Source organism: Calidris pugnax, unplaced genomic scaffold (genome assembly GCF_001431845.1).
Source record: "Calidris pugnax isolate Ruff unplaced genomic scaffold, ASM143184v1 scaffold27, whole genome shotgun sequence".
NCBI lineage: Eukaryota > Metazoa > Chordata > Aves > Charadriiformes > Scolopacidae > Calidris > Calidris pugnax.
This window is the reverse complement of record NW_015090893.1, coordinates 14,040,573-14,054,822: the sequence shown is the minus strand read 5'-3', so window position 1 is coordinate 14,054,822 and position 14,250 is coordinate 14,040,573. Positions and strand designations below refer to the sequence as shown.

The 14,250-nt window shown below is 49.4% G+C and overlaps 1 protein-coding gene across 1 annotated transcript in view; it reads right to left on the bottom strand.

Annotated features, from left to right (window-relative positions):
• COL23A1 (collagen, type XXIII, alpha 1) overlaps positions 1-14,102 on the bottom strand; it is a 186,443-nt gene extending 172,341 nt beyond the window's left edge. Inside the window, exons 1-2 of the mRNA XM_014947856.1 lie at positions 13,876-14,102; positions 9,635-9,704 (exon numbers count right to left, since the gene is read on the bottom strand). Coding sequence (XP_014803342.1) covers positions 9,635-9,704; positions 13,876-14,091 — 286 coding nt within the window. The 5' untranslated portion in view covers positions 14,092-14,102. The remainder of the gene's footprint in view (positions 1-9,634; positions 9,705-13,875) is intronic.
• Between the last annotated feature and the right edge of the window lie 148 nt (positions 14,103-14,250).

Sequence of the window (14,250 nt, the reverse complement as noted above, 5' to 3'; positions counted from 1 at the left end):
CTCCCCTGGCTACACTCTGCTCATCTTACATATGCAGTTTTTTCTCCTTCTTGCCCCACTAGGTCACATTGAAAAAAGCAAACGAGCACGTGCTGGGTGGGCAGGGAGACATTCAGAACCTGCCATCCCCTGCATTTCCAGCAGCTCTTTGCCTCACTCATACAAAAGGCTGTGAGCTTGATTGCAGGGACGCAGGGATGAAACCCAAGAAGCACATTGTATTTGCACAGGCTGCCAAATCCGGGCATCCAGGAGTATCTTGGCACCAATGTATCTTCTGCCACATGATAAAACAAAGACGGATGGTGACAAACGAAGAACAGGTGGAGGTTTAATTAGGTCACTAAACCATGTGAGTGCAACCTGCAAGGCCCCATTAACGCAAATGCTTGCGCCCACCACGCTCGTGCTCAGGATGGAAAGCCACAGCCTGCTGAGATGATGGCCTCCCCCCAGGGCTGGATGCTGCATACAAGTGGTGGGATTACTGTGGGGTCATAGCTGGGAAATGACGAGAATTGATGCCTCTTGGCTCCGATTTAGAAAAGCAGAGAGAAATCCAGCCTTTTTACTGTCTAGTTTATTATGGCAGGACAGGTGCAATTAAAAAAAGATCAGCAACTGAAGCTGTCTCCTCATGCTACTTCTCCGTGCAGTGTGTCACCACGAGGACCTGTCACTCAGAGACTGGGGTACCTTCGACGTAAGGTCAATGGTTCCTGCACATCCAGCACCACCCCACCCAGCACCCCAAGGCAGCCCAGGGACACCACTGCAGCAACACTGTCTTCACACTCCTCACAACTATGGATGGACCCATAGCCAAATCATGGAATTCTAGAATGGACCATGTAGTTCCCACCACTCTGCCCTGGGCAGGGAGACCTCCCACCAGACCAGGTTGCTCCAAGCCCCATCCAGCCTGGTCTTGAACCCCTCCAGGGACGGGGCAGCCACATCTTCTCTGGGCAACCTGGGCCAGGCTCTCATCACCCTCACAGGAAAGAATTTCTTCCTAGTATCTCATCTAAATCTCCCCTCTTTCAGTTTAAAACTGTTACCCTCTCATTCTATCACTCCACTCCCTGATCAAGAGTCCCTCCTCATTTTTCTTGTCCCCTTTAGGGACTGGAAGGGGCTCTGAAGTCTCCCTGGAGCCTTCTCTTCTCCAGGCTGAACAACACCAACTCTCCCAGGCTGTCCTCATAGCAGAGGTGCTCCAGCACTCTGTCCATTTTCATGGCCTCCTCTAGACTCACTCCAACAGGTCCATGTCCTTCTGATGTTGGGGATCAGCTTCACGGAAAATGAAGGTGCAGAAGTACTTGGTCACACAGTGCAGTAGAACTGCCACCCCCTTAACACATCTGGAGACAAACCTGCTGATGTCACACTGTCTTCCCATGGAGCAAGGTCGGGATGCTCTGCATATCAGGCATGGTAAGTTAATTTCACTGCTGATCTAGATAGCCAGTTGCTGCAATGAAGGTAAACCCTGCTGGGCAAGAGAGAAGGGCAGCAAACCACGCTTGTGGCTGGTATTTGGATTCACACCCTGGTCATAATCCAGACAAGTTGCTCAGTGAGCAACTGTTGCAACATAATTACTCACTTAAAATCCTATTAGAACTCTCAGCTACAGCCAACTATGGGTTTCGCTCTCCAATTTACCTTCCTTCCTCCTGTGAAAACAGAATGGGCAAAGGATGAGCAAATTTGGCAACATGAGGCATGCTACTTAGGTGCAGGAGTTCAGAGCAACACTTAAGGGAAACTACTTAACTCTTGCCCAAAAATCTGTAAAATAAGCCAAAAGTTACCACTAAATTTGCCCCTTGGGGATTAATTCCAGCTTTTATTGGAGTGACAGGAGTGCTGGAGATACATTGAGATTCTTTAAAGTGCACTATACCTACTGCCCCTGCAACCCTACGAAGTAAAACAAACGACCTTGTTTTAAAGCAACAAAACAAGAGCAAACAAGCAGCACCAGGGTAAGAGCAAAGTTTCTGGTCTTTGAATGGCAAAACATGAGATACGCCAGGTTTATGGATAGTCCAGGACTTCTCGAGTGAGAAGCCAAGGGCAGAGGTTGGTGGGACTGATGGGGCTGTGCATCCAGCCCTTGCCTGGGCTGTTGCTCCCTGAAAGAGGCCAGAGGGACAGTTATTTAACAGTATCTGCCAAGGAATGAAGTGCCACAAGAGCAGAGGTGTAACAGTCATACGGCCCATCTGCAGCGCATATTTGTGCATCACAAGCCATGAAACATCAGCCTGGAGCTCCTTGGTGGCACAGAAATAAGGCTGCTCTTTCTTTGGGAATACATCAGCAGTAGCTGACTTCCCAAAAACCATTTCTGTGCTAAAATCTGCTTCTATCAACACTGCATGAATGATAAGATCAACGTAAAAGCACTCTGGGTTTGAAACACATTCCCATCCTGTTACCTATAGGATGGACAGGAGATGACAGCACTACTGGCTCGATGAGACGGCACGGAGATGCAGTGGGTACCATGCCAAGAGCAGTCTATTTTCAATAATCAGTTCTGCAAAGCCAAGGCACTGCTCATGTGGGTAACACTTATCCATAGTTTGAACAAGGAAGAGAAAGAAACCAACTGGAAGCTGGTGGGAAACTCCCAGGTGAGTCAGTCCCCGAGCGTTGAACCAACCTGCTGCAGAGCCTTCTCTCTGGAAAGGCAGCGCTGAAGGGGCTGGCAGCAAAAAATATCTGTGCCTAGATAAATGACTTCATATGTCGAGACAAAGATAAAGTTACACAGAGCCTCTCGCAGAGGATATGGTCATCAGGTTTATTTTTGTAGTTTTCATTACACTCAAAATAACTTTGGCAGACTGAGAAAAAATAAATTTTCAAAGCCTTCGCCCATTGATGTCACCAGTTTTAATTAATTTTTGCTGAAGTGGTCTAAAGATGAATGCTGCTGGGAAAGGGCTGGTTCCTGGTGTACTGCTCTGGGCTTCCGTGTCCAAACACCGGAGCTGCACCAACCGCCACCAGGAGAAATGCTTCCACAGTCTCGCTGGGAGATGGCTCCAGCCCATTATCCTGCGCCAATGGTTTTGAGGTCAGACTGCCTTTTAGCTCTCGCCTCTGACTCCGTGTCAGAGGCGCCGCCAGCTCTGGGAATAACACTGGTACCACACTATTTCCTGCCTCGGAAAGTCCTGGCCACATCCAGCATTTAATGTCACCTCGGTAGGACATTAAATGTCACTGCTGGCTGACACAGCAGCTGATCTGGTAGGGTATTGTTCGGATGGGTGTTGAGAGCAGAGGACATGCCTTCTCTTGGACGCCAGCGTGCTGGGGAGCTCGCTTTGAGAGCAGTCCCCAAATCCTCAGACTCAAACCTGCCCTTTGCTGCACACCTGGCTGTCGCCTGCTGCTCCCTCCACCACCAGAAGCTCCTCAACAGAGGTGCAGAGCAGTGCCAAAAGTGGCTTTGCAACAGAGGAAAGCAATCCAGAGTGAGCAGAAGTCCCTCCTGACACTGCCATGACATATCTGGCTGAGGCCACAGCACCAGCACCCCTCCCCGGACACACAACAACCCACAGGGCCATGAGAAAACCATTTCTCTACTTTCAAGAGGGCCTTTGGGTTCCCTCCCCTTTGCTGGTTGGCAGCCTGCGGCGCACAACACATGCACAAGTGGTATGGCTAGAAGGAGATGCCAAACCAAGCCAGACTCCCTCTCCTCCATTTATTTCCATCTAGTGCAACCGCTCAAGAAACAATGCCCTGACCCAGAGGTTTCCATCAACAGAGAGTGCTGAAACCACGAAACAACTCCCTTAAGCGGAGCTTTAAGGTCCCCGAGGATGAGATGGGGGCCCACCACCCTGTGGCAGCTGCTTCCCGGGACCTTCTGTAAGAAGACGGAGGGTCTCCATGCCCATCCTAGGTAGCTCCCGGGAGAAGGCGGCTGGCGGCTCCCGCACATGTGGCGTGCAGACATGGCTCCAGATGTCCTCGGGGCCTTCCACAAATATCCAAAAGGGACTGGGGAATGGTCGCCAGGAAGGAGCTGATGGAAGGTAGCCAGCAGTAATTTCTATGCTCAAAGAGCGTTTTTCCAAAAGCTGCTAAGATCTGCGATCAGATCGTATTTTTGAAGGGGTAAGATTCAAAAACACGTTGAACAGAAAGTAAGTGCCTGCATTTAAATGGCACCATTTGTCAAAAGTCCTTCCCAGCCAGTTGTTCTTCGTTATTTTGATGCTCTAATGCTTGGCTTCTGTCTCATTTTTTAAAAAGTCTGGCACAGGTTTTTCCATGCAGGAGAGAATTCTGATTGTGTTTGTAAGTTTAGTGCAAAAAAATCTTGTTTATACTAATACTGTAATTATAATGTCCTAGCCTCCTGCAGGCAAAATCAGACCAAGAAGGTAAACGTTGCTGAAGCGAAGTAACTGGCAGGGTATGGGAAACCAAGGCAAGGAGGATTTAGGAAACATATTAAAACTTGAAGATGTAGCTCTTTGTCTTGTTCTAAATCATAGAAATACTGAGTTTTAATGGTTTCAGTAGGCAGAAAAGCGACTCGAGGTGACAGTAAGGAACATTTCAGACGTTTAAGATCAGAAGATGCGAAGCAGCTCTGAAAAGCAGAGATCACCGCTAATTTAAAAAATAAATACTCACTTTCATTTGATATTTGATAGTCATTTGATACTTCTCCATATCTATTTAACTGTCCTGAAGGACTCATGACTCAGAAACACAGAACTAGACCCAGATACCAAAGATGTGAAAAGAGAGCAATACTAGAGAGCTGCTATCACGCAAGAGTGCAAAACAAAGAGCCGGCGTTAACAGAGCTCAGCGCATCCCATTTGGCCTGCTGGAAAACATCTGCCCTTTGTCAGGACTACAAAGCAAGCAGAGCCCTCTCCTCCTTGATCTCCAGCAATTAGGGAAATTCTGTTGTGCTAATTACCTGGGGAGACAAGGCGGGGGAGAAGGGAGATAGCGAGTGACACTTGAAGACAAGGTTTACACCAGTAAAAATTAGGCAGCTATTTCAAGTCGCTGGAAACCACAGAAAGCATCGTGCCAGACTTCCACAGCAAGCTGGAGAAAGCTGCTCCCTATGTATAACGTTAGGGTAAAAAATAAAAATAATTTTAAAATTATATAAATAATAAAAAGCGCTGCAACAGAGCCTCTGGAGTTGCTGAGTCTGCAGAGGTAGGGAGGATTTTAAATGCTCGGCTTCCCCAAGTACACATGGTTTGAATTGCCGAGAAGTGGAGCAATCCGCCGTCCTGCAGGCTGGAGTACCACTCCGCTCTCCCCGCTGCCAAGCCATTATTGGGAAATATTTGTCACATATTAACTGGAACATCAGATTACTACACTGAATATTTAACACTGTTTTGTAATATATACATACGTTCAAAAGCATATGACACCGTCTCAGCGTGAATTCAAGATGAAGACAGGAATATGCATCATCCAGCAGCCAGGAAATTTGAAGTTAAGGCTCCGGAGCGCAAAGCCTGTGGAGGTACCGTTAAATAAAAAGGCACTCGAAACACAACGCATACGTTGAAATACACAGTGCAAGAGCAGCCAAAAAACTGGAGATTTTCACACCCTCAGTCTGCAAAACAGCAAGGACTAGCTGCCAGGCAGGGCATTTTCTGCAGACTGGGGCTTGTTTTAAGCCTGTTTCTTAACTGGATTTAAGAGGAGATGTTTGCTCGCAGGGTCTAGTAAGGCGCACCCAGCACCTTGAGCTCTTGAGAGACCTTCTCATAGACTCTGAAGAGTTTCGGCATGGCAAGTACCATGGCATCACATTTGCATTCTGGATTTCATAGAATCACAGAATGGTTCAGGTTGGAAGGGACATTAAAGACCATCTAGTTCCAACCCCCCTGCCCTGGGCAGGGACACCTCCCAGCAGACCAGGTTGCTCCAAGCCCCATCCAGCCTGGCCTTGAACCCCTCCAGGGATGGGGCAGCCACAGCTTCTCTGGGCAACCTGGGCCAGGCTCTCACCACCCTCAGAGTAAGAAGGTGGCTAGACCCTGAGAGCAAGCATCTCATCTTAAAGCCATTTCAAAAGACTGTGCTTAAAAATACAAGGAGGGGGGAATAAAAATTTCTCCTTACAAAAAAAGATATAAAAAGGCAGTCCGAGGCCACAACACAACTGCAAACAAAGTGTCTGCAAACATGAAATTTTAGTTTTGCTTTCAACCCATCTCCGAGCGCTCATCAGCTGGAGGCTAAACACCCTATGAACAAGTGGTCCTGCACCTGCTGGATTTTATCTCGCAAGCGGAGGCCGTGTGAGGATCCCACCAGAGAAGGAGACTGAGCACAAGGGGACGAGGGGCCTCTCTGCAAAAGAGTACAAGCCTGGCTCAGGGAACGACAATAATAAAAATATTGAGCTGCTGTTCCACAGCGAGCCAACATATGGGGACAGCCTGTCCTGGGCCTGCCCAGCGCCAGCAGCACGCAACGCTGCGGCCCTGTCCCAAATAGCCGGGGGGGACCGAAAGGCCACCGTCCTCACCAGAGCAGGGTCACCAACTCACCCTGTCACGGCATTTCGGAGCCCGACCCGCACCTGGCCCAGCTGGCCCAAACCCCCCAAGGACGCTCTCCTCTCCCTCAGCCACAGAAATGCCCAAACCATGACGGAGCCAACGCGACTCCAAGTTGTTGTCATCGTCCCCTCCATCGCTTTGGTTGAATAAATAAAGCAAAACAACTCAACCCAAAGCAGCACACAGATGTGGAGACTGACTACACAGACACCTTCTTGCGGCATCCCCGGCGTCGGAGCCAGAGTAGGAATTTTTTAAGCTTTTTTTTTTTTTTAATCAAATTACGATGATTTTTCTTGACGATTGGGATGCCGCTGTGGCCCTGGCGAAACGGCCGGGCCCCCTCTGCTGGCCACCAGCCCCAGCGCTGCTGGCCCAGCCCCACCAACCTCCCCCCAACCCCGGCGGCTCCTGGAGCACCCCCCTGCATCCCACTGAGGGGGTCAAGCTGTGCTATAGCAACCCCCAGCCAAATAGGTGACTTCCCACAGCGCACAAAGCACAAAACGGGTGGGTTTTGGGGGGTTTGGATTTTTGGCGGGAGGTATAGCGGATTTTTTTGGTTTGTTCTGGGTTTGTTTTGGTCAACTGGGATCTTTTTACAAGCACTAACTTGAGCCTCATTGAAGTGGATCATAGTTGTCTTGTCCCAAACTGCTTTTAAGGTGTAGCATGTGGATTTTATCAAAGCAGCACCCCAAAAACAACCCCCAGCCCCACAAACCCCAACAAAACCCCGAACTGACTCACTCCAAGGAGAAATGGGTCTCGTTTAAAGCAATCCCAGCTCACGGGGCAAGCTCTGAGCTCACAGTTTGCTTCTGCCCCTGCCCTGGGGTCTGCAGAGCAGCAAGTCCCCATCTTCCCAAAGAGGCACGGAGAGGGACACACCGGCACCACGATGCAGACAGCACCACCATCCACAGCTCTTCGAGGGGCTTGTTTTAAACCCAGGGATAAGAAGGAACTTAACCTTAGTAGGATTTCTAGGGGAGAAAAGCCCCCCCCAGCCCAGGGGTTACCCACCAGCTTCCAGCTGCCCCAGGGAAGCAGGAGCAGGGCTGCAGATGCTGGTGATGCTCCCTGCCCATGGGCAGAGCTGGCAGATCTCCCCATCTCTCTGTCCCCTCCATGGAGGAGATTTTCTCCTCAGTGGCTGCTTTTTAGGTGCATGGAGGCAAGTTGCAGCTTAGCTGTTAGTTTGCAACCTGAAAAACTTCTGCAGCAAATGCCAGTGAGGGCAACAAGCTCTCGGGACATTTCCTGACCAAGCTCTTTATCTACAGCTCAGAAGGAAACTCAGTCTTCTCCAGGAGAAAGACAAAAAAAAAAAAAAGAAACAAGAAATACGTATAAAGATTCCTTTGATTTGCTCAAAAATATCTGAAAGGCTTCATGACAGCTCAGCAGAGCATCCTCACCTTAGCACAGTCTTTGACTCCCAAATGGTGGTAGCCAGGAGCAGCCACTGATGCCATGACATTTCCTACCCACCAGGAAAGCACTTCTCCTTCCTTCGGCTCACAAATTACTTTGACATTCGTTACTAATGACTTTAACGAGTACTTCAGTAGCGCGTGGGAGAACCTTCCCCCTCCTCTCTTCCCCACATCTCTCAAATGCAGCAACCAGCAAACCCAGTGACCCAGAACCGAATTGGGATTTTCCTGGCCACAAAGGAGCCTCTTCAATCCGAAGTGCTTTCTGCAGAGCAAAGGAAAAGCCTCTTGACACTTAAGCCCACCAGCGGTGCCACAGTTGCAGACAGGAGCGAGATGCAGCCCATGGAGCCCCGAGAGGCTGGTGGACTTGGTTGGGTCCACGTATCAGAAGGAGGGAAACTAATTTGACCAGCAGTGTCTGGAGAGCTGGAAATAAGCACGATTTGTGTCTCAGGTGGCGGGGTTTGGTTAGAAGGCAGCGAGGGGCACAGGGCACCCATAGGAGCCCTCCACTAGAAAACCAGCGAGTACAACTGCAGCAGCACATTTAAAAGCATCGTTACTGAAACGTTTCTGGTGTTATTACACATAATCTTACAAGGAAAAAAGTACATCTTTTTTGTCCTGTGAGTCTGGACTAGCACCGTGTGTGCTGGCAGGATTCATGTCCAGGATGGCAGGGAAACCCGAGGCTGCCCTGTTTGCCTATTCTGCATCTACCCATAGCATTCAAAGTTTGGTTTTTTTAATTTAAAACCAGAATTGAACTATCTGCTGCTTGCAAGGCTTTGTAACACGCCTAAGCATTCTCCCCCATCAAAGCCCGGCACATCTTTCACCCATGTTTCCCTACATTTCTGAAAAGAAAAAAAAAAAAAAAAAAAAACAAAAAAAAAAAAAAAAAAGGTTTAAATCTGAAAAAAAAAAAAAAAAAAAAAAAAAAGGAAAGAAAGAAAAGAAAAGGCTTGAAGTGCCTCAGCCCAAAAGCCATTCATGGCTTTCGGTATGACAGCAGAGCACTTAACGGAGCATTTCTATAAATGAGATTCCTTTACCAACTAATCTAAGCTGTTTATTGTTTCCAAGGAGCATGCACTTCCACAGCAGAACAGGAAGTTTTGACAGTTTAAGAAGTTCATTAAACTCTGGGAGGAAATTTAAACAATCAGTGACAGCTTTCATACAGCAAGGCAGTCGCTACCCTCCGAAAAGGCAGAGAGGCTGCAGCTTTTAATTATCACACTTGCATTAAGCCCCAGTGATTTTGTTACTACTTCTAAATTGTTTTGGCCCCACACCCTGGGCTCACAACCGAGTAAAGCTATTCGCTCCTTTATTCTTATAGCCAAACACCGCTTTTTGTCCAAACCTCAAACTCCTTTATCTGTAAACAGGCCAAAGCAAGGCAATGGCAGAAGTCAACAGTCTCAAGCACAAGAAGAGTGCTTCAGCTTGGAAAAAAAAAGCACTTCTTAGTGCATTTTCCTTGATAGGGAGGAATATATAAAACAGGAAAAGAGGAGCTTGGTGGCGTGGGTCCAGCGAGCAGGCGGCTCCCGGGCAGGCTGGTGGTGGCGGTGCCGGTATCTTTGCACCTACCTGGGGGGCACATGCAGTCTGACGGAGCCTCTCTCGCCGTCCGCAGCTTCGCCAGTCCTTCACCCAGCTTCTGTTTGGAGGAGGAATGAAAAATAGCCATTTAGAGAATACGTTACGTCTAAATAGGGGCTGTGTGAGCACGCCAACAGCCAAACCTTCCAGTGCGCTTCCTTCCAGCCACAGGTCATAGTTTCACCCCGTTGCATTCAGCCTCTTTGGCTAATACCCCGGGCAGTAGTAGCAGCACACAAAATATGAAATGTTTCTGAGCAACCAGCCAGTCTACAACCATCGCACGGGGCAGAGAGAGGCTCCTACACATCCCAAAAGTCACTTTGAGACAAGCACCGTGGGTTGGATTCCTCCTGAGCAGATACAGCAAGTCCCAGGTTCAAATGTCAGCGTCATCTCGGCGTGTTTGGTGGCAGTAACGGTGCATGGGGGAGAGCGAGCCCCTCTGCTCCACCATGGCCACCCCTGGCAGCCGGGCAAGCAGTGGGGGAAAGCCCTGCTGCCACCAAACACAAAGCTGCTTCCAAGCACCCTGGAGGTTACATGGCAGGGTGATGTTTGCACAACAGATGTGACCCAATTCAGCTGATTTTGGACTTAAAATTCCCGCTATGTGGAGTATTACAGGTTTCTTTAGGAGAGGGGCAAGGAGAGGAAGGACAGCGGGGTTCACATTGCCACTGAGCCCAGGGTGCTCACCCACCCCCAGATCCCACAGAGCCCAGCGTTACCATCTCCAAGGTGCAAAGCTCCTCAGTGGGACTACCAAAATGCATAAAAAATTCACAAAACTGAAGCAATGTCTACGTGGCATATTGCAGGCAGATGTGAGCGCACTCTGCCTGCTCTCTAAGCCAACCAAAATGTTCGTGCCTGCACTCAGGACACTGCCAAGCCCAAGTTAATAAGCCCTGATGACAGGTAAGTTATATTAGCTCAGGCTTCGTGGCTGGGGCAGCCCAGCACGGGTGGGAACAGCTCATCTTCACCCACAATCCTCACACTCTCAGTCCTCCAGGAATGCCCTGTCTCACCTAAAGTATTTACCAGGAGAGAAACCAATAATCTGATAACTGGAGTCCCTACATTTCAAAGAGAGAAAATTCAAAGTACTTACTGAATTCAGGGTGTTCAGACTTGAATTTTATACTGCTGGCGACCCAGTCTGTGTGCAAATACTTGAACACCATGGACTATTGGGGAATTAGACCCAGTCTGTGTGCAAATACTTGAACACCGTGGACTATTAGGCTACCTGTGAATTTGGCTCTTTTCCTTCTATTCTGGGGATTAAGTGGTTTTATCTGTTGTTGGAATCCTATGCTAGAATTCCTCTCTAGCTGCTCAGATATGATGCTAAGAGCTCCTGAAAGCATCAACACGGTTTCATAGCACCTGACAGAGGAGTTGTCCTGAGGGAAACCTGAAAAGCAGAACGATCCAGCTGCCTCCTGCAGCGTGTCTGCTTTCCTTGAGAAAAAGCGGCAAGGAAGTATCTAAAGGGGCTTTTCTGACAGCCAGGCTAAATGTTAGAGAGTTGCTCAATTTTTCTGTGTTTATTTTAAAGTAATTTGGATGATGAAGATGCTCGAGGAAATTAAAATAAGTTCTTCTATCCTTTTAGTTCAGCGGCAGCGCTGGGAACGGCAGAGGGGTCTGAATCCTGAATCCTGGAGCGAGTCCTCTGTTCTCCCATTGAATTGTTCTTGTCATGAAACTGATTAATCTGGACACTCTCTCCCTACCGTGGACAATAAATCCTTTGTGAACAAAACGGTCCAGCTTTGTTTACAACAACTGGATGCTTCTATAATCCTCCCGTTAACATCTTCCCTCCAGTACGAAAACCACGTGCTCCAAACTGGGGCTTTTGAGGTGGAGCAAGTGGAGATGCTGCCGCAGTCGGACCACGCTGTTTCGGGGGGCATTAAAGCAAGACCCCACAGCACATCCCACTAAAGGAACATCCAAGGGAAGGGCAAGGTCCCACCACGTGAAAATCAACGATTTCTCCAAAGTCAGACGGATGCCTGTCACGGGGCCAGAAACTAAATCCTAGTTGTCCAAATCGGCTTTCATTGCCTTAACTACACACTCACCCTTCCTTTGTTATTTCCTATCCTCTTTTACTTGCCAAACCTTTAAACAACACTGGAAGGAACAGAGCCAGCGTGTTGGTGTTGTAGCTGCTGCTCTTTCTATGTGGCTTTGCCATAAATTACGCCGGCAAAGCCCTGGGTCGGGAGATGGGGTAATGCTTTTTGGGCAGGGACAGAGAACAAAAGTCTGCTGGGTCATGCACAGGGAGCGTATGGAGCTTTGGTTTCGCTTCTGAAATGTTGTGGTAAACTTCAAAGGAGGACCAACGCAGAATTTAACAAAAAAACCCCAAAAAAACCAACTGACCCCAGGCACCAGTTGATGTTCATGATGATGGAAATATTCTCTCGCTCTCTCCAGAAACTCCCAAGCACAGAGAGGACAGAAGTCACCCGATGGGCGAGGGGCTTATGTAACAGAGAGGAGTTCGGTCAAGAAACAGACACTTTCTGAAACTTTAATATAGATGAATAACTTCATTTCAAATGACTGTTAATAGATAGCACAATCGCAACCATGCATTTCCTTCAATCTGTAACTCGTTTCAAAATTTGCTTGCAGTATTGACAAAAGTTTGGGCATACTAAATGTTTCAACAAGCTCACTCTTGCATTAGAGACCCAATTATGTGGTTTTGCTTTATTTCCCCCTGTACAATCTCCATCTGAGCGTTCCCAGTACAAAACAAGCTTTCCACACTTAACTAAATCTCAGCAAGAGGTTGCACATGATCTTAGGCAGTGCCACAGAAACCATTCCCATTGCTAAGCACATTTATTGGAGTAATTGGAAGAGAACCACTGCCACGACTGGCAGGCTAATTCCTGCCTAGAGAAAAAGACGTTAACTAGGTTTTGGGATTACGCCTCACAAGCACCCCTCTGTTCTGGTATTCAGGGTTTTCACACACACACAAAAAAAATATTTTTTAGCATTTCCCTTTTATCAAGGCACATCCACCAAGTCTCCAGGAGGAGGGACACGCTGCAGTGGTGCCAGCAGTGCCCTCACTGTTAACTCCCAACAGTAAGATGCAGCAGGAGGGACTGTGTCCCCATCCCCCCTCCGTCCCACCCCTCTCCCCAGAGCCGCTCGCAGCTGGAAGGCACTGCATAAAAAAAAAAAATACATTTTTGCACGATTGAGGCTTCATGGCTGTAAGGATTTTAATGCCGTGCCGTGTTTTGCACCCCAGTCAGGCCGTTAATAAAATCCCAGTGTAAAACCTTCCCCAGATGTCAGAATCGATCACTGGGAGCGTCCCGCAGCAGCTCCCTAAGCCGTGCTGGATTTTCCTGTGCTTTATGAACTACTGTTTACACAAATCCAGCAAACCAACTGCAGGATCTTCAAGTGTTTCCCCTGAGCGATGGGAGCCCTCCCCATCCCCCTTTGCCCGTAAAAAGCCCCAAACCTAAACATCAGAGTCGGGGGAAAAATACAACCCTGGGATCAAGCGTAACTTCTCCCAGAGATTTGGTTTAGTTACGGAGAAGGGTGTCAGTGCGGATAATCGTCCTCTAAGCAGGAGAAAACTTTCAGCACTGAAATCTTTATTGAGTAATTTCAGAAAACCCTGGGACTGAAAGCGAAGTAACCAGTTGTTAGTCTTCTCTACCCGCCATAAATCAGTTCAGCACCGCTGGACCACATGATACCCTGTGATAGACAGTCCAGATAACAGGGATCATGTTCATAAATTTCTAACAAGGAAATTATAGTCCATTACATCCAAAGATAAACAGTATTTAAGCGCTCGGGTTACCTTTTGCCAGTGAATAGAATGAGGGAGAGAGCGGCGTGTTCTCAGAGGTGATTACCCTGCTCGCCTTTCCACCTGGGGCATTAGCCCTGCTAAAACCAGACGGGCTTTGCCCCGCCTCGCCCCGCGGTCTGATTAACGGCAGCGGCGAGAAAAGGGGGAAAAAAAAAAAAATTTTGAAAAAGAAGGAGTTTGGTAAAAGGGAGTAAGTTTTTCCAAAGGGGAAGTTTCTCCACAGGGAGAGCGAAGCCGGTGGCAGAGGGGGAGAGCCCGGGGCTCCCCGCACCGGACCGGAGCTCCCTCCCCGGGCTTCTCCCCCCCCCTCACCGGGTCCCGCCCGTGGGGTCCGCGGGGGCCCCTCACTCACCTCGCGGAAGATCCGCTCCACGCGTGGCTGCAGCGCGTCCAGCAGCGGCCCGTGTCCGGCGGCGCCCCGCTCCTCCAGCGCGGCCAACCGGCCCTGCAGCTCCGCCGTCTTGGCGCCCAGCAGCAGGGAGACGGCCACGGCGGTGAGGGAGAGGAGGAGGCAGAGGGCGGAGGTGGCGGTCCCGGCCGCGGCGGCGGCTCCGCTGCCCGCGCTCATCGCGCCCCGCTCCGCGCCGCTGCGCGGGGACCCGCTCGGCAACCGCCCGCCTCCCCCCGCATCCAGCGCCCGCCCTGCGCGCCCCGCCGCGGAAGTGGGGCCGGCGGCAGCTGCGGAACGGCCGCTTCTCCTCCGCTCGCCCCGCCGGCCCGGGTCTTA